A 16,789-nucleotide genomic window follows, 5' to 3' on the forward strand; every position below is an offset into this window, starting at 1 on the left:
CGATGAATACGGAGCCTATCCCTGGTCTGGTTGAGACACAAGCCAGACATGAGGAAGTCGGCAACCTGGACGAGAGCAGCCGGCGCCAGGGCTCCACTGCCACCTGTTCATGCCGCCCGCTACAATCAGGGTTCTTGCAGAGCGGCAATTTGGCACAATCACGACGATATTAACGATCCTGCTCCATCGCAGGAGCGATGGCCCGTGAATGGCCTGGTAGTGCAGCCGGGCATATTAACTGGTGGTCAGCGTGACTTGAAAGGCCCATGGCGGGCCACCATTATTGGGTGTGTTCCGGAGAAAACCCCCAGGCACCAGTAGACTAAAATGGCCGTACCTGAACGGGCGGCCAATCCGCGGCGCGAACAGGGGCATCGAAATCTCGCTTGTCTCGGTGGGGCAGAACGACCGCCACTCACTAGACGCTTTGGGCTAACTGCATTGGAGCTAGTTTAATTAGCGCCAGCGACTCCTTGCCCGTCGCGCCGAAAAGGCCGCTTACATCTCAGTGATCCAGTGATTTCTCGTAGCCAGCAGGCGATCCCTGCAATGGTTGACACGTCCCGGAGACGCTCCAGGAGGGGAACCGCGAGCGGGCAACTTGGAAAGTGAAACAGCCCGCATGGGAGTCAGAGACAACCAAGAATAGATCTCCCCTCATTCTTGGTTGGGAGTTGGTGTTGTTCTTCCGTCCCCCTGGTGATCTTCCTGCTTATCATGATCGCACCATTGTCCTCGGTTGTTGCAACCTGCTGGCTTACGAGTACGAGGGACGGACCAGCTACGGTGTCAGTTAGGCCAATGCGGGAGAGACATATCTACATAGTACATGCTACTCCGTAATATGTTAGTATTAGCAAGCAAGTACTCCGTACTCCGTATTTACTTCCTTCGTACTCCGTACATCACCCCTGATAGTGATAGGCACACCTCGATGCTCGCCAATAATTGTGTCAGGATCCCTCTAGCCACTGGAGTCTGGCGGCACCCGTCATGCTTATCATTGGTTGCCGAGCCACACTGTTTGTTATCCATGTGTGCCAGGCTCCCAACTGCCAGGTCTAGGTCCCGTCCAGTTTCAATACTCCGTAGTATTATAGTAATCATATTATTACGTTCGATACTAGGTTTGATGCCAGATGCTCCCACTTGCATTTCAGCCACGGCGGCTGATCACAAAGTTGACCTTCTATTTCAGGAACGGCCCAGTGCAGACGGAAGAGTTCCCGGCTGGAGGGGTCATAGAGGAAGTCCCAAGTCGGCCCTTCCATCGGATTCCTCGCATTCCATCCTTCTGCCTCTTCAGCTCCCCTCCTCTGCCCGCCGCTACGATGATAGTTCCAGGTTTCAGCTTCGCCAGGTCGCGATAGTTCGTTAGCCTCCCTCGCAGTCTGATCGATTCCTTCCTCTGGCAGACCGATCGCCAATAGGATTGTTGGCTGACGACAACTGAGTCATGACTTGCTCACCATCGGGGCTCCTCGATGCTCCTCGATGCCTCTATCAAGACATTATCCGGGCTACCTGTGGCGTTGCCTGAGGTGACTGTTTCCTATCGCGGCCTGGGATGATCTGCAGCTAAGCACTCCGTCCACAGCAGCGACCTTTCCTATCGATTGGCTGAAGGGAAAGGTCTGATAGTCCCGAATCGTCGACGTACATGCGGCCTTACCGGGAACCAAGCATGGCTGTCTGACGGACAGGGCTCCTGGCCCCTTCAGACCCGATGGACCGTCACCAGACAGGGACCGAGCCCTCCTCAGTACTACGGAATGTCCTGCATCTGACCAACCGTGGGCCGCGGTCGGGCTTATCGAGATAGATTGATAGATAGAGGTGCCTCCTCATTCTTATCATCCTCCTCATTCCCCTCCCTCAAACAAGGAAAAATCCCGAAGTATAGCCCGGGAACGTTACAAGACACCCTCTGAATCACAAGTGAAACAACTTGAATGGTATCCGAATTACTATACCTACCTTACCGACAGCTCTCCCGCTGGGTTACGATACAATAAATAAGGGATAGAACCTTTCCCCAATAGCCATATCCAATGCAAGGGTTGATGTCTTTCAATTGACCCTCCGAGATTGACCCTCTCAGCGCGCCCCAGATCTGTCTTCCGAAAACCTTCCCCAGGCTCAGCACCCGTTACCCCCCCGGGTGAAGTCTCCAGTTAATGGGAAATAGTGCCTTCACTCAGCCGCCCCGACCCATGGTTCGCGGCGGGAATCTTCTCATGTTCCAGAAAATCCGCCTGAAGCCCTGGACTTAGCCACATTGGAAATCGATCGGTCCACTTTGCCATTTCAGCCGTGGATTAGAAAACTTTGTGCTCTTTTCCGTTGAATGTGATGTCAGTGCTTCCGGGGCGTTGCACCGCATATGCCATCCTTTCTCCACGGCGCGGAGTAGACTTCCATCCGAATTCCCAAACTGGGGCCGTAATCGGCAGCCGGCTTTTTCGATCCCCGAAACGCAGCCGATGAATCCGCATCAGGCATGTGGCTCAGCTCCGGAGCACTCACTATTGCTCACTCGATCCAACGCCACCCATCGAGACCAGTCTGAAAATGCCCATTCCGGCGCCGCCAGGAGACTGAGAAAATTGGTCGCCGGCCATAGCTACCTACGGAAGTCCCTATGTCACGCCTGATTGAGATGCTGGTTTTACACATCATCCGGACAAGCCGGATCGCTCCTCCAATTTCTCGTCAAAAGCCGGATTCGGTAACTTAAGGTCCAACCAAATAGCAGAAGCAGCAAAGGTGCCACTGGTTGTTATGTCATTTCCATGTCTCAATTCCTCCGCGGAAATTGGACTCGACTGGCATTGCGTAGAGGCCACCATTTTTGACCGTTCGAATACGATAGAGCAAATAAGCTTTCATCTAGCTCTCAATCTTCGTAGAGGACATGCTTATTCGGACAGATTACTGTCAGTACTTACCTACCATCTATGAGCTCGACAGTGAATTTCAGATGCGTCAGGCTTGTGGAGTTCGACAATTAGGTCTGTAAGGAAGCCGTCTTGACAAGATGCAACGATAACCGGTGGCGGCACCATGTGTGGATCGTCTGCGATCATATATCAAACAAGGGCCATGCATTGCAGTGTGCGACGCTGCATTACAAACGTGCCTGTCGATTGGCTCTCAAATCGTCCAGATACCTTGCATCGTACATGTCCCGTTAGTTCATATATATTTCCCTTGAAACCACTCTATGTACAATAAGAAAGAAGCTCCGAGGTAGCACAAAATCACACAGATCCACCGCTTTGATATTCCGGCCCGCTTCAACGCAGAGAAAAGACAAGTGCAAGCGGGTATAGACAAGGCAATTTCCCAACAAAGCCCCTACGAATTCACACCGAATGTCGCTCCACCCTACGCTTCAACGGCGCCCGGGGAAATAGCAAGAATGACAACCAGGGCAGTGACGATCAGAGCAGCAGCGACGATGGCAGTCAATGCAACACTCCCCCGGCTAGCCGGGAATTTCCCCCTGATGATCCAGTACTGACTTTCAAAGTAGCGATGGAATCCAACGAGTAAAATCAAGATAGCAACCCCGATGAATGTGGTTCCCAACGGCTTACCGATACTCCGAAGGCGTGACGAAGCGGATGCTATCCGGATAGCTGTGGGATCATATACGGGAGATGGCAAGCCTAGCGCTGTGAAGTCTGCACTGTTCGCATTGGATCCAGCACTGTTCAAACGGAACAACTGGGTGACTGCAATGCCAATCGAGGCAAATGCCAGTGAAGTCCTCAGCCATGCGAGAAATGTCCGTTCTACAGCCAAACCTTGTCAATCCTGCCGTACGTGTAACCGGAATAAGCAAAAACAGGTGCCAAACGTACCTAAAGCTAAATGGTCTCGGGCAACACTGCCCTTATTCTCCAGTTCTAGGCTTCCATATCTGTCTGCGATGCGGCTATACCAGGAGCCGCGGTGTTCTTCCGAGTCAGGCTGGGAATTGTGCTGGTCGGGGTCTCGTGAGGTCTGTTGTGCCGGGTTATTGGGATGACCATTGACGGATCCCGAGTCCCTGTTCCTCAGTCCGTCGGTAGAGTGATAGTTTCGCCGAGATGTGTCGGAGTTGCTCACGATCGGGGTGGCCTCGTTGACCGACTGCGATTGGTGCTGGTCAGGCACGACGGCCGTTTGACGCTTTGCGCTGAGGGGAGACATGCGGCGTGGCTCATTGTGAGACGAATGAGGGGATGAAGATCGCTGCGTGGGAGATGAGGCGTTGGCCTGGTGGGCGTAGGGCGCGGTCAAATCGGAGGAATCCATGATGGCGTGCTCGCGGGATGGCAGGGTTCAATATGGTCTAGAAAAGATCAGGTGGATATCGGATTTCCCCAGCTCCGGAGCGGTGGGGATCGATGGTCGATCCAAACGTTGTCCTCGATCAGGGTAAATCCTCTTAGGGGAACGCGAGAGCCCGGATGCTATGAGGGCAATAGAGATGCCGTGGTCTGGGTAGAAGAAGGCGAAGATTTTCTCAGCTCCCCTCCTCTAGCATGGGCATCGAGCAGTTTGGCGAAACAACAGTCTCGTTCGCTCCTTCTGCCCAGCGACCATCACGCGCTCCAATCCAGAACTGGCCTAGCGAGCGCTAACGACATGCAGCTAGTCTCACCGGCGATTACCACATAAAGTACATCGGCGATCGCGCTAAGCCCCCCTGGGACATGGCGTCATGGCTGCTTCGACATGGGCGGTCTATTTCTGCCGGCCAATCCGAGCCCCTTAGCTCATCGCGGGCGGTGTCAGATGGCCGCGTTTCGGCCCATTCGGTTTCACGTTTCTTAAGCACCAACTCCCTGCCAGCAGTCGTGTGAATCAGTCATCTGAGCGACCAGATTCATCGACTCGCCGAATATATCGCTCATAATGGCCTCGCAGGTCTCCGTGTCCAGCCCGGCCGCCACACCGAAGATCGACCTGTCGAAAAAGCTCTCAGAACTTCGTGCCAGCAAAGGCAAGTCTCAGACGGCTTCCTCCCGCGAACCTGCACCAGTCACCCCGCCTCTCCCCAGCGCCCCGGATCTCTCTTCCCACCAATATGCGCGTCCGGTGCGTCGAATTTTATCGAAACAAGACCACGAGCTGTTTTTATCCTCCTCGACCCATACCTTAATCCTTGCGTTCATTTTCGGTCTCTCCGATTCCGTGCGGGGACGGGCAACTACGGACATCGGCAGTCCTTCCCCCATCATCACCAAGATCCAGTCTGTTGTGCACCAACTCCGGTTACTTCTCGACAAGCATCCGTCTCTTGATCAAGGTGGTTCGCGGTTCGGTAACCCGGCCTTCCGCGACCTGTTCGACGATGTCGCAGCACAGAGTGCAGTATGGCATAGGGAGATCCTCGGGTTTCAGGATCAGGATCTCATAGAGGAAGCATCGACATATCTGATCCACTCGCTCGGGTCGCGCGACCGGCTGGATTACGGCTCCGGGCATGAATTAAACTTCATGATGTGGTTGCTGTGTCTGCGTCAGGTGCACATGTTCACCGCCACGGACTTCCCTGCAATCGTTTTCTACGTATACATGAGCTACATGCATCTCATGCGCGATATCCAAGCAACCTATTACCTGGAACCTGCAGGGTCACACGGAGTCTGGGGTCTCGACGATTACCACTTCCTCCCGTTCCTTTTCGGCGCCTCGCAGCTCGTTGCGCACCCCTACATCACTCCACTGTCTATTCACAATATGGTGGTGCTGGAGGAAGAAAGTGACAAGTACATTTATTTGGATCAGGTGCGATGGGTGGATAGCGTGAAGACAGTGAAGGGGTTGCGGTGGCACAGCCCGATGCTGGATGACATATCAGGGGCCAAGAACTGGAGCAAGATTGAGGGCGGCATGAAGAAGATGTTCGCCAAGGAGGTACTGGGAAAGCTACCAATTATGCAACATTTCCTGTTCGGGAGCTTGCTACCGGCAGATCCTGGTATGAGAGAGATTACGGACGACACGGAAGAGGAACACGACCATGACCATGGCCATGACCACGACCATACCAGTCACACGGACTACTTCGGGGACTGCTGTGGAATCAAGGTCCCAAGTACTATTGCCGCAGGAGCTGAAATGCGGAAGCGTGGAGGGGGGTCGGGGCTACGCCCGATTCCATTCGATTAATGGGCATAAATTTCTGGAGTTCTCGGTTGGGACATAATGGCTGAATGGATATGAAATGCAGGGAATTGGTGTTCCCATTAAATGCAATGATAATGACGAGCAGGACTTACAACCCTTACATCCTCTACACTAACCACAAAGCGGATGCAATATATACATACTATCCGTCGCAACACGTCGGCCGGTTCTCCAACACCCACATCCTGAAACGTAACCCAACAATCAAAAATAGAACCCAAACCACAAAAATAGAACAATCTTCCTCTCTAACAATAATCCCAAGCCCAACATTCCTACCTTATTCCTCCTTTCCAATCCCCACCCCCCTAGTAACCAACATATACCTCCTGCGGAGCAAGTAAATCCAGATCACCTGACCACCCGCTTAAAGCAGCCACCGAAATCACCACCCATCATACCCATTTCATCATCCAACCAACCAACCATCTGAATGAACCTCCACCCACCCCACCCCCAAACATAGAACCACAAAGCACAACATCAGTAAACAATAATCCGGGTAATGCCACCAAGCGAATACTCCACGCCCGGTGGAGGCGGCGGCAAACTCAAACTGAAAGGCAGCGGCCGCATAGAAAAGAAGAAGAAGAAGAAGAGCGGCAACAGCAGCAGTAAGAAATCTACTCCGAGCAACAACCCTGAAGGTGAACAGCAGCTGCAGCAACAACAACAGCAAGATCAAGAAGTACGAGATCAAGAACGCCGAGAAAGGAGTGATTCGATACCGCGTGATGAATTAGCTTCTACATCCGGACCTGCTGTTAAGACTGAAGCAGAGAAGAAACATGAGGAGATGAGGAGGAAGAGGGTATGTGATCATCTTTTGTTCTTTTGGTTTTATTTATGCTTGATCGTGTGCGTTCTGTGGTTGCTGGGCGTTGCTGTTGTTGCTGCTGTTGTTGGATGTGGTCATACATTGCATCCATCACAACATATCACAACATAACACATCACATCGCATCACTATGCAATACTCTTGTTCCCTCTCCAACATACCAAACATCAGGCAAAACTAACTAACCCTCCACAGCTCCAAGAACGACTCAAACGCGAAGGCGTAAAAACTCACAAAGAGCGAGTTGAAGAACTAAACAAATATCTAAGTCGATTAAGCGAACACCACGATATGTACGTTCTGTTCTTTACTCCCTTCTACTACTTATTTTATTGTACTTGCAATGAATCAACATCCTTGCTACTCACCTCCTCCCCCGGCAGCCTTTGCGTGTGGGCTGTTTTACTAACGATGAAATGTAGGCCGAAAATTGGACCGGGCTAAAACTAAAAAAAGAAAAGGAAAGACCGTGGTACCAGTTGTGGTTGGGTATCGTATCGCTTTGTTTCAGAATCTTTTAGTGTTGAAGGGGGGGTGCAGGGGTTGTAGGTGTCAGGTTGGTTTCAACCTATGGGAGGGGGCTGTGTTGGAGCTGAGGGAGGACGACTAGTCCTTAGTCCTTGGTATCATATGACGCTTGCTACGTTCTGCACGCTCAGTGGCTAGAGGGACGGGAGAGCTCGCTGAGCTGCGAGCTACGTGGGAAGCTGGCTCAGGACTCAACTACGGCCACGCTGCAACGCTAATTCGTGGTAATCAATGGTCAATTGGTGGGTGGACAAAGATGCATATATACCTATAACCGCTTGGCTAAGTGACATGCCAATGGAAATAGCAACCATTCACAAACGGGAAAACTATCAATTCTATCCAACATGACTGGAAGATGGAAATATGTCTAGCATCGCATCAGAGCCAACAACCGCTCGCTAGGGGGTTGATGGATGACGCGATCGCCCAAATATGCAACAGATAGATACTCAAAGTAGCCGTCAAAACTCCTAAGCTGTCAACGCCAAGCACTTAAACTCAATAGTGAAGAGTAACGTCAAAACTCCCCCCAACCCAGGTGGCAAGCTGTCGGGAAAGCGGGACTGGCCATGCAGTACTTGCTCATGCCGACAATCGTCAAGGAAAACACCGTGCTAATGTATGCGTCACGACGCAGCAGAAAGAAAAAGATCACGAGAAGAGAGTGAATGCCCCGGGCGTCTTCTCATACACCCTTGATGACGTGGGTCCGCTCGCTGTTGAGCTTATCGGCATTGCGGGCGTGAGACTCCTTCTTGCAGTCCTCCAGGCCGGTGCAGGCGTGAGCTTCCAGCATGCGGTGCTTCGAGCAGTAGTGACCGCTGCAAAAGCTGCAGTCTCCGACGATGCGCTGGGCGGCTTCCTTGCACTCCTTGAAGTTGCAGCGAGGCTTGCGGGGTGCCATGATGGAAGTGGTGGCGAGAACGGGGGCGAGCGGAGTCGGAGTAGCCGCCGAGGCAGCAATGACGATAAGCGCTGGAGTGAGGGTCCCCGGAGGTTGCTCCCGGGAAGTGGTAGTGACAGTGGGAGACGCCGAAGTGGCAAGCAGAGGATTCTGTTCCGAAAAGCCTGGAAAAGCACCCGAGTCGGCGTTAGGGAAGCTGTGGAGGTGGGAGACTGGTGAGGAGAAGGAGGTGAGGAGGTGAGGAGTCCGGAGGCGTGGCAGATAAGGAGGCAGCAGATAAGGATGGCGGTCTATATATACCGAAGATCGGAGGCGATGGGAGAGCCGTAGAGGGAGGATCAAAGGGCAGAGTCGCGAGGCAAAGCGAAGAAGAGTAGGAGGAAGAAGTAGAAGACAAAGAGCGGCGGAGGAAGCGAATAAATAGGTGGCAGCGGCAAAAGCGCAGGCAAAGTCAATTTATACCGGCCGTAGTAGGCTGGAGGGGGGGAGTCATGGATGACTTGCTGAGTCAAAGAACGGCGCTGCAATGCGCTGATCAGGACGGGCGTAACGACGCTGGGCCTACTTATTCTTAGGCTACCGACGCTGGGCCAAATGAGTAATGAGCCTATCCTCCGACTGGCAAGAACGACGACGCCCGGGTGGAGGCAAATCGGGCAGGTGGGACCCAAGATGTGTCCCGGATTCTTTGGGATTCTTTCCACTTTACTAAGTCCCCCCAGTAGATAGATACTATGTCCTCCGTATCCTACTCCGATTCACCCTTCGATACTGTAGTAGTACTGACGAGCACATCTCCATTTCCCCCCCTCCTCAGTCCCTAAGATACCACCCTCAATCGAGTCTCCATCGGCTGCTTCGGGCAACGGCAAGTCGTCCTTCTGCGCTGGCCGGATGCGCACGAGGCTCCCGTCGGTACCGTCCACCCGGCAAAGTCTCGCTGCTGCTTGTCCAGAAGGCAAGTGGTCGTCGTCAAAGTTTAACATTCCACAGGACCAGGGGAAGGATTAATAAAAAATAAAAAAAAAAGAAACGAAAAAAAAAGAAAAGTAGAATAAGATTTAATAGATGAACATTCAAAATTGGAAAAAGGAATCAAAACGAAAAAGAAAAAAAAAAGAGTCATACAGTGGTTACTACCAGTTCACCCGTTCATACGTGTCCATCGAAGCTCCAACCCAACAACGCATCCCCAGCTGCCATTTACCCTTTTCAACTCCCTTCCCCCCCCCTTTCTTCTTCAGGGCGATCAATCCACTCTTCGCGAGGGCAGCCATCCCCAGTATCCACATCACCTGCTCTACTCATCCTCATGAACATTACGGAGTAAACGTTAAACATAGAGCAATGCCTCTCCACCTCCGGCGCTACTCCTAGATAGTAGATGGTTAGCTCATCGACTGACCGATCCCCGTTGCCTTCCTCCCCGTTCTCAAACCACCCGGGCCCGATGCATGGCTCCATCCATCCAGGCACCTCCACGAAGGGGACACACTAAGTCGGAGAGGGGGGGAGCAAGAAAAGAGGAGACAGAGAGGGAGAGACTAGAGAGAAGGAGAGAGGGGAGAGGGGAGAGGGGGAGAGGGACTCGCCTTCCTCGATGTCTGTGCACGCCAGTGAAGCTGCTGCATCCGAGGTCGTACTACAGTAGGACACCTCCTTATTCCCAACCTTGATGGTTCAACCGGCGCCCCAGAAGAGTGCCCTGAACCTCCACTCCAACCCACCAGACCACTAAACTTCGCGGTCATCAGCCAACACCCACCCCCATCACGTGAGGCTTCCATGCCTTGCAGCCAGCATTCTCCTTCATCTTCGCTCATCAAGATCCGGATTTCGTGATCATATTCCCATCCACATCACTAGATCAACGTGTATAATGATCTCACAACCCGGAAATTACATCCAAGAAATCAGGCCAGGACCCCCCTACCACCCCAACCAGGGGGGGAAAGACCGTTATCCATGCACGTACCCTGGTTTGCAGAGTTAGATTAGTTGATGGAGCGCATCCATCCATCCATCCAGGATATTCACCGTCCCCTCGCAGCCCCCCCCTCCAGAACCCAGATATTATGCCTCCCCCCGTAGTCAGAACTATGTGGATGGTACTACGTGACTCCTGCCGTCCCGACTGCAGCTCCGTAAGCAGGTAGCATGTACAGCTAGTTCGTCCTTCACGAATCAGTCCGCCAGTCAATTCAATTGTCCTATGACAGGCCCTGCCCTCCACTACCGGCATACTAGTACTACACCAACCTACCTATACCACTACCCGGGGTCCCCATACCCAAACACTCTACAAGTGGGCCGGTGCAGGCAAATTCCCCTACTGGCCAGGCTCGTACTATCTATCTATCTATCTATCTACCTTCTGATCAGGCTCCATACAAGGTCCCTGACTATCCTCCCCGGTCCAACCCAAAGGATAAATAAGATCGAATCTCTGTGACGTGCTTACCAGACTAGTTAGTAGTTCACGTAGCTCATCCTATCTCATACTAACAACGTATCCCCGGTCTAGAACTCACACACTAGTACCCGAACAACCCTCCCATCCCCATCCCCATCCCAACCTCCCTCACCTTGGGCACGAATCCATCCCATCCTATCCTATCCCAACCCACATAGCACCAGTTCACTCACAATACAAGAATCATCCAAAAATCTCCCAACCCTGGATATCACAACTTGTATGAAATCATCGCAGGAAACAAGGCCCTCCTCATAATTCAATGTCATTGTTTAAAACCAACAAACAAAGAAAGAAAGCAATTATTGACTCAGCGTAGGGTGTCCGTTTGGCTGGGAATCAAATCGGTCGGTCTGTGTGTACAGACGTGCACAGAGGTGCAGGTCAGGTATGTATGTATGTATGTGGTGCTTGATTGGGGCTGAGCGGGGAAAAGGACTGGGCGTGCAGGACGAAAGTATCTAGTGGGGACCTTGGGTAGAGATCTGCTGGGTTGGCCGTTGTTCTAGTCTTGTCCGTGGGTGTGTCTGTGTGTTGTGGGCTGGGCCTACGGGGTGGTTACACATCTGTCACGGCCGGTGGCTCGACACGATTTAGGTATCTACCTGGTTCATGATGTCCAGGGTCTAAGAACGACGAAAAAAAAAATTCATATCATTGGGAATGAGAGGTATTTAGTGGAAAACGAAAACGCCCTTGCCACGCGGATTACACCGGTCAACCATTGCAGTCGTGAGAGAAAGAAGAGGGGAAAGCAAAGCAAAGCAAAGCAGATCGAAACATCACAAGCACAGGCATATTCATACCCCCATCTCCTTCTCCTTTCCTGCATCTGGATCGAGGTAGTCTTCCTTCTCGGCGGCTTCGTACTCCCCCACGAGATCCATGACTACCGCTCTGGCCTCATCAAATTCGTGCAGGCCGTCCGTGAAGGGACTCTCCTTTTTGTATTGTTCCAAGAAGGCGTTGCGCTTCCGCAGACGGTCGTATTGCTGAACGATTCGTTTGAACAGGGTGGCGACGGACGTGTGGTTCGCTAGCATCAGACCGCTGACACGGTGGGTGTTCTGCATGTAGGGCGACTTCTTGGTCAGAGCAACCTGAATACTCGCAGGGCCCCACGGGATGAATGATGCCAGACGTCGCTCTCGAATACGGAGAAGGGATTTGTGAACATCCGTCGGGTCTGCCTCTCCCTGGATGATGTTGAGAATACTGATATAGCAGCTGGATTTGCTGGGGTTGATGGAAACCATGCGGTTCTTGGGCTGCAGCAGACGGCGCATGACATCCAAAACCGTGGTCTTTCGCACCGTCTTGGCCTGCTCGATGTTATCACCGGTAAATGGGGTGTACGAGGTGATCAGGAAGTGGCTGCGCGGAGTAGGGATGAGGGAGGCGATGATTCCGACGAGGTCGTTGTGCATATAGCCGGGGTATCGAAGGGTCGTCGTAGAAGCAGACATGACAGTAGACACCTAGAAACGATTAACGCCAGCGACTTGGAGGCGGACGGTTACTTACAAGCTGGTTCGTTTGTTGGAATGAAGGCTCCTGCACGTGAAGTCTGTCTGCAACAATTCTTGAGAGAGCGCCGTTATCCAACACCACCTAGAATGCAGTTTAGCTAGAGCCGTAACCAGCCCATACTGACAGCGCCTTACCACAGAGTCCGCATTCTGTGTCAACCTTCTCATCGCCAGTAAACTGTTGTATGGGTTGACCACGACGTCTGCCGACTGGGTATCCGGGAAAACAGAGTATGTCTGAATCAGTTTCTTGGGGAACCGGTCGTTCATGCGTTCCAGAATGAAACTACCCAGACCGGAGCCTGTACCTCCTGCAATTGAATGCAGGAACATAAACCCCTGTCGGAGAAAACGTCAGCCTCAAGCTTGATCTCCACCTAATCTGCATGTCACCTTTCATACCTCTAGAGAATCACTGCCATCCGCTTCTCGATCAATCATGTCGAAGATCTCCTCTTGCACGACCTCGCCCGCGGAATAGCCCGCGCCCCAGTTGTTTCCGGCGCCAATACCCTGTTGTCCAATGAAGAAGTTCTCGGGGTTATAGATGTTTCGGTACGGACCAGCCTGGATGGCATTGAGGACCTAATCGGAAAATTCTCAGCTCACCGTTCGCGCGCTCACAATGGGTTCTTCGAGATGGTCCTCCGCGGAAGGGGTCGTACCCTGGGTTCTAAGTCCAGCAGGATCGCTCGGGGAATATATCGGGTGTCATCACTCTAAAACCAACGTTCAATTAGCCTCTGTGAGTACCAGACTGAAAGGACCGGCATACCTGATAGAAGAAGACATCTTTACGATCGCCGCCTTCGGTTGCGAAATCCTCCAGGTTTCCATCTTGGCTTATGCCGTGCTCAAGGCAAAGCTGTTGCCAGAATTGTGCGCCAACTAGAGCGAAAACCAATCAGTAAAGATCCAAGTCTGCTCTAATGACATGTCCAAAGCTGATGGCTGGGGCTGGGTCTGCTGGGAATTGGTACCATTGTTACCGCACTGGCCGGCTTGGATCGTTATTATTTCCCTATTCGATATTGTTAATATCGGTTGAGGAAGATATGCGCCAGCAGGTAGATCCGATGGGAGCTGGGATGGGGCACGTACCTGGGCATCTTGTTGTTTGATCACCGCAAGTGATCGTGGGTTATAGCCCACGCGTAGCGCGTTCCGCGGGGAAAGTTCATGAGTCGATTAGCTGTGTGGGGGCCTTAGGCCGCAACTACTCCGCACTCTAGGTTACCAGGTAGAAGGTAGAACATGAGCAAGCCAGCCATTGAGTCAGTGGGCTTCCTTGGTTAAACGGTGCATCAACTACATGCCAGCGATCAAGGATCGAAATTATGCCAGGGCAAGAAATATGGTACATATCATCACCTTTGTTTGATTTTGTCAATACCCGGGCAGATGGTTGAAAGCCTCGTACAATGTGCATTCTGCGAATAACAACAGGTGAGGTCAAAATTAACTACATAATACACACTCTTTTGGAGTTGAAGATAGCTTGTGACTCGTTTTTCGTAGTTTGATAGCCTTTCCGTCATGATACTTTCCGGTATCAACCAGGATAAGACCGCGAAACCCTCCCTCGAATGCTACCTGCAAGCAATGCTCTAGAATCCAGCTTTGCAAGCCGTAGCAAGCATGCCAGCTGCAGCAATAACGCCGTCGATAATCCTGACTTGATTGCCTTGCTCCCGGCCGTAGGCTCTGACACAGCCCTCTCTCATTGCATCCTCCATGCCCACCATGCCGGCACAACCCATGCATATCGCACCAACAGGGCGGGATGATTTCTTTAGCAGCCGTTCTGTCGCCTCGACCAGTCTTTTTCTGACCTCTGCCGGAGGGGTGGTGTGTAATTCCGCAGCCGTCAGTCCAGTGGTTTCCACGCCAGCGAACCGACCCGTGGACGTAGAATCTCCCGAGTTACCGAGCATATCAGCGACGGCAGTGGTGAGTTCGGCCTCCCAGACTTTCCCGGTCGTGATAATGCCAAATGTATCTCGGGACTGGACCTTTCCAAAGCCCAGGCTGCTCGAGGTTTGGAAGGAACTGATAACACCCAGTGCCGCGAGGACCGCCGCTTCGAAAATGCCGGTCACGTACTTTTTCTTGACTTTCAGTTCCGACGGGACGGTCGATGACTCTGCATCCTCAAGGGACCTGACTTTCTCTTTCAGCATGCCGACGAGGGGATGGGCTGAGAAGCAGGCCACGATGAAGCCGTCATATACGGTCACCAGAGGATCTAAGAAGTGCATGCTGTAGAGAGCCGACTTGACTGAATCTTCGCCGGAGTCTATACTAGGCATTCCTTTAACATAGCTCCCATCGTGAACCTTGACAGACTCGGCCGCTGGAGCTGTGAAGTAGTCGAATGTAATGCGTCCATGTCCGAGGTTGTCCAGAATGGGTATCAGGGCATTAGTCATGTGCGTGGAGGTGTTCGGATTGATGACCAGAATGGTATAATCGGGTTTGGTTGGCACGTCCATGTTGGTAAGGATGTTTTTAGACCGAAGACAGGGAATGACCTTGGATGGGAGAGAAACGACGAGTTACTGTCACTGTCACTGTCACTGTCACCGTTTCCAGAAAAGACGCCGATAGCGGGGGAGTTAGTGGGAGCTAGTCGGAGCTTCCCCTCCAGCGCCCAGCACACACCACCGTGACACCCCGGCTATATAAGCGCTTTGGTTGGCTCTGGGTCGTGACTGCAATTCACCGGAGCAAAAACAATCATCTAGAACCACTTGTCATCGACAATCCAAGCAACAATGGACCGGTGCCGTGGGACGGCCGGAGTAAAAGGCGGCAACAGCGTGCGGGGAACCCGTCAGCCAGGTTGGCTTATCTATCGGAGCCCCTCCCAACCGGCTGGCTTCTTGTTCCTCTCCGCCAGGCCCGGTCTTTCTCCTGCTGACCAGACACTGCTGTCCCCTGGAACCAACCATCCCAAATACCAGTTGAGTCCTACGAAGGTATGCTTGCACTCATGATGCCCAATATGGTCATCTCAGCTCAAACGGTCCCCGCAGCGTCTTGATCGATTTCACCATGCCGCTTATCGCACAAAACCCCACGCCACGAGTCATCCTTGGCTTGATGACCTTTGGTCCCGATGAATCCAAGGGTGCTCGTATTACCTCGCTTGACAATTTCAATACGTGTCTCGATCATTTCCAGAAGCAAGGTTTTAACGAGATCGACACTGCGCGAGTCTACGTGGGAGGTGAACAAGAGGCGTTCACTGCCCAAGCCCATTGGAAGGAACGTGGGCTGACTTTGGCAACAAAATGGTATCCCCACACTCCGGGTGCACATAAGCCTAACGTTCTTCGGGAGAATCTCGAATTGTCCTTGAACCAGCTGGGGACAGACACCGTCGACATCTTCTATCTTCATGCTCCCGATAGGTCGGTCCCATTTGCGGAAACATTGGAGGCTGTCAATGAACTGCATAAGGAAGGCAAGTTCGTAGAGCTTGGCTTGAGTAACTACACGGCCTTCGAGGTCGCGGAGATAGTGACGATGTGTAACGAGCGAGGCTGGGTCCGGCCGAAGATCTACCAAGCCATGTACAATGCCATCAGTAAGTTATTCCACGTGCATGCGCCAATCCTTACCGTGACCTGGAGACTGTATCTGACTTTCTTTACAATAGCCCGCAGCATTGAAACTGAGCTCGTTCACGCTTGCAAGCGATACGGCATCGATATAGTAATTTACAACCCCCTTGCTGGTGGGCTCCTGTCCGGCAAATATAAGACCCAGGATGTGCCGGCAGAAGGCAGATACAGTGACAAGGCTCAATCTGGAGAGTTGTATCGCAAGCGTTATTTCAAGGACGCGACGTTTGACGCTCTGCGGATCATCGAGCCTGTTGTGGAGAAGCATGGATTGACACTGCCCGAGACCGCATTCCGCTGGATTCGCCATCATTCTGCTTTGAATATCAAGGATAATGGCCGTGATGGAATTATTGTAGGCGTGAGCAGCCTTGCTCAGCTGGAGAACAACCTCAAGGATATCCAGAAAGGACCCCTACCCGAGGAAGTGGTCGAGGCGTTGGACAAGGCATGGCTGGTCGCGAAACCATCAGCTCCCAACTATTGGCACCTTGACCTTAAGTATACTTACGACACTCAGGAAGCCTTGTTCAAACCCACTTCCAAGGCCTAGATACGATGGGGGACGCCCGACACATCAATCGGAGGAACGTCGGCTAAAGTCTGTATATACACCATGATAGGAATGAATTTTTTTGGCCGAAACTAATCAGTCACCTTGCGGTAAAATGTGCCCAACAGGTGTTATACGACCTGTTCTCATCT

The 16,789-nt window shown here is 52.3% G+C and overlaps 7 protein-coding genes across 7 annotated transcripts; 3 read left to right on the forward strand and 4 right to left on the reverse strand.

Annotated features, from left to right (window-relative positions):
• Positions 1–3,024: 3,024 nt before the first annotated feature.
• On the reverse strand, positions 3,025–4,540 carry BO80DRAFT_427179 (uncharacterized protein). Its single transcript, XM_025719941.1, has 2 exons — positions 3,867–4,540; positions 3,025–3,797 (listed from the first exon to the last, which is right to left on the reverse strand). Exons 1-2 carry the CDS (start codon positions 4,300–4,302, stop codon positions 3,388–3,390), a joined length of 846 nt encoding a protein of 281 aa, XP_025572911.1. The 5' UTR covers positions 4,303–4,540; the 3' UTR covers positions 3,025–3,387.
• Positions 4,541–4,822: 282 nt separating this feature from the next.
• On the forward strand, positions 4,823–6,443 carry BO80DRAFT_427180 (serine/threonine-protein phosphatase 2A activator). Its single transcript, XM_025719942.1, has one exon. It carries the CDS (start codon positions 4,906–4,908, stop codon positions 6,163–6,165), a length of 1,260 nt encoding a protein of 419 aa, XP_025572912.1. The 5' UTR covers positions 4,823–4,905; the 3' UTR covers positions 6,166–6,443.
• Positions 6,428–7,931, forward strand: BO80DRAFT_153223 (DUF1754-domain-containing protein). The gene is made up of 3 exons (XM_025713808.1): positions 6,428–6,994; positions 7,217–7,314; positions 7,444–7,931. The coding sequence occupies exons 1-3, from the start codon at positions 6,689–6,691 to the stop codon at positions 7,463–7,465; spliced, it is 426 nt and encodes a 141-aa protein (XP_025572913.1). The 5' UTR covers positions 6,428–6,688; the 3' UTR covers positions 7,466–7,931.
• A 306-nt stretch (positions 7,932–8,237) lies between these two features.
• BO80DRAFT_360957 (AN1-type zinc finger protein) lies at positions 8,238–8,456 on the reverse strand (the record flags this gene model as incomplete). The annotated part of the gene is made up of 1 exon (XM_025715986.1): positions 8,238–8,456. The coding sequence occupies one exon, from the start codon at positions 8,454–8,456 to the stop codon at positions 8,238–8,240; it is 219 nt and encodes a 72-aa protein (XP_025572914.1).
• Positions 8,457–11,566: 3,110 nt separating this feature from the next.
• On the reverse strand, positions 11,567–13,597 carry BO80DRAFT_427185 (gamma-tubulin mipA). The gene is made up of 8 exons (XM_025719943.1): positions 13,560–13,597; positions 13,439–13,479; positions 13,234–13,346; positions 13,124–13,177; positions 12,861–13,043; positions 12,594–12,797; positions 12,454–12,540; positions 11,567–12,407 (listed from the first exon to the last, which is right to left on the reverse strand). Exons 1-8 carry the CDS (start codon positions 13,565–13,567, stop codon positions 11,730–11,732), a joined length of 1,368 nt encoding a protein of 455 aa, XP_025572915.1. The 5' UTR covers positions 13,568–13,597; the 3' UTR covers positions 11,567–11,729.
• Positions 13,598–13,842: 245 nt separating this feature from the next.
• Positions 13,843–15,396, reverse strand: BO80DRAFT_427186 (aspartate/glutamate racemase family protein). The gene has a single exon (XM_025719944.1). The coding sequence runs from the start codon at positions 14,948–14,950 to the stop codon at positions 14,066–14,068; it is 885 nt and encodes a 294-aa protein (XP_025572916.1). The 5' UTR covers positions 14,951–15,396; the 3' UTR covers positions 13,843–14,065.
• On the forward strand, positions 15,335–16,727 carry BO80DRAFT_427187 (aldo/keto reductase family protein). Its single transcript, XM_025719945.1, has 3 exons — positions 15,335–15,436; positions 15,494–16,047; positions 16,120–16,727. Exons 2-3 carry the CDS (start codon positions 15,513–15,515, stop codon positions 16,635–16,637), a joined length of 1,053 nt encoding a protein of 350 aa, XP_025572917.1. The 5' UTR covers positions 15,335–15,436; positions 15,494–15,512; the 3' UTR covers positions 16,638–16,727.
• Positions 16,728–16,789: the final 62 nt, after the last annotated feature.

The sequence above is a fragment of the Aspergillus ibericus genome, assembly GCF_003184845.1.
Source record: "Aspergillus ibericus CBS 121593 unplaced genomic scaffold BO80scaffold_34, whole genome shotgun sequence".
NCBI lineage: Eukaryota > Fungi > Ascomycota > Eurotiomycetes > Eurotiales > Aspergillaceae > Aspergillus > Aspergillus ibericus.

Bases quoted from the DNA above. Each gene is read 5' to 3' on its own strand.
- BO80DRAFT_427185 (XM_025719943.1), bottom strand. The intron at 13,347-13,438 runs GTACCAATTCCC...TTTTCGCTCTAG, and splicing joins CGGCCAGTGCGGTAACAATG to TTGGCGCACAATTCTGGCAA. The intron at 13,178-13,233 runs GTATGCCGGTCC...CGTTGGTTTTAG, and splicing joins AAGATGTCTTCTTCTATCAG to AGTGATGACACCCGATATAT.
- BO80DRAFT_153223 (XM_025713808.1), top strand. From the start codon at position 6,689: ATGCCACCAAGCGAATACTCCACGCCCGGTGGAGGCGGCGGCAAACTC. The intron at 6,995-7,216 runs GTATGTGATCAT...AACCCTCCACAG, and splicing joins AGGAGATGAGGAGGAAGAGG to CTCCAAGAACGACTCAAACG. The intron at 7,315-7,443 runs GTACGTTCTGTT...GATGAAATGTAG, and splicing joins TTAAGCGAACACCACGATAT to GCCGAAAATTGGACCGGGCT.
- BO80DRAFT_427180 (XM_025719942.1), top strand. From the start codon at position 4,906: ATGGCCTCGCAGGTCTCCGTGTCCAGCCCGGCCGCCACACCGAAGATC.
- BO80DRAFT_427187 (XM_025719945.1), top strand. From the start codon at position 15,513: ATGCCGCTTATCGCACAAAACCCCACGCCACGAGTCATCCTTGGCTTG. The intron at 16,048-16,119 runs GTAAGTTATTCC...TCTTTACAATAG, and splicing joins AGCCATGTACAATGCCATCA to CCCGCAGCATTGAAACTGAG.
- BO80DRAFT_427179 (XM_025719941.1), bottom strand. From the start codon at position 4,302: ATGGATTCCTCCGATTTGACCGCGCCCTACGCCCACCAGGCCAACGCC. The intron at 3,798-3,866 runs GTACGTTTGGCA...GTTTGGCTGTAG, and splicing joins CCGAGACCATTTAGCTTTAG to AACGGACATTTCTCGCATGG.
- BO80DRAFT_427186 (XM_025719944.1), bottom strand. From the start codon at position 14,950: ATGGACGTGCCAACCAAACCCGATTATACCATTCTGGTCATCAATCCG.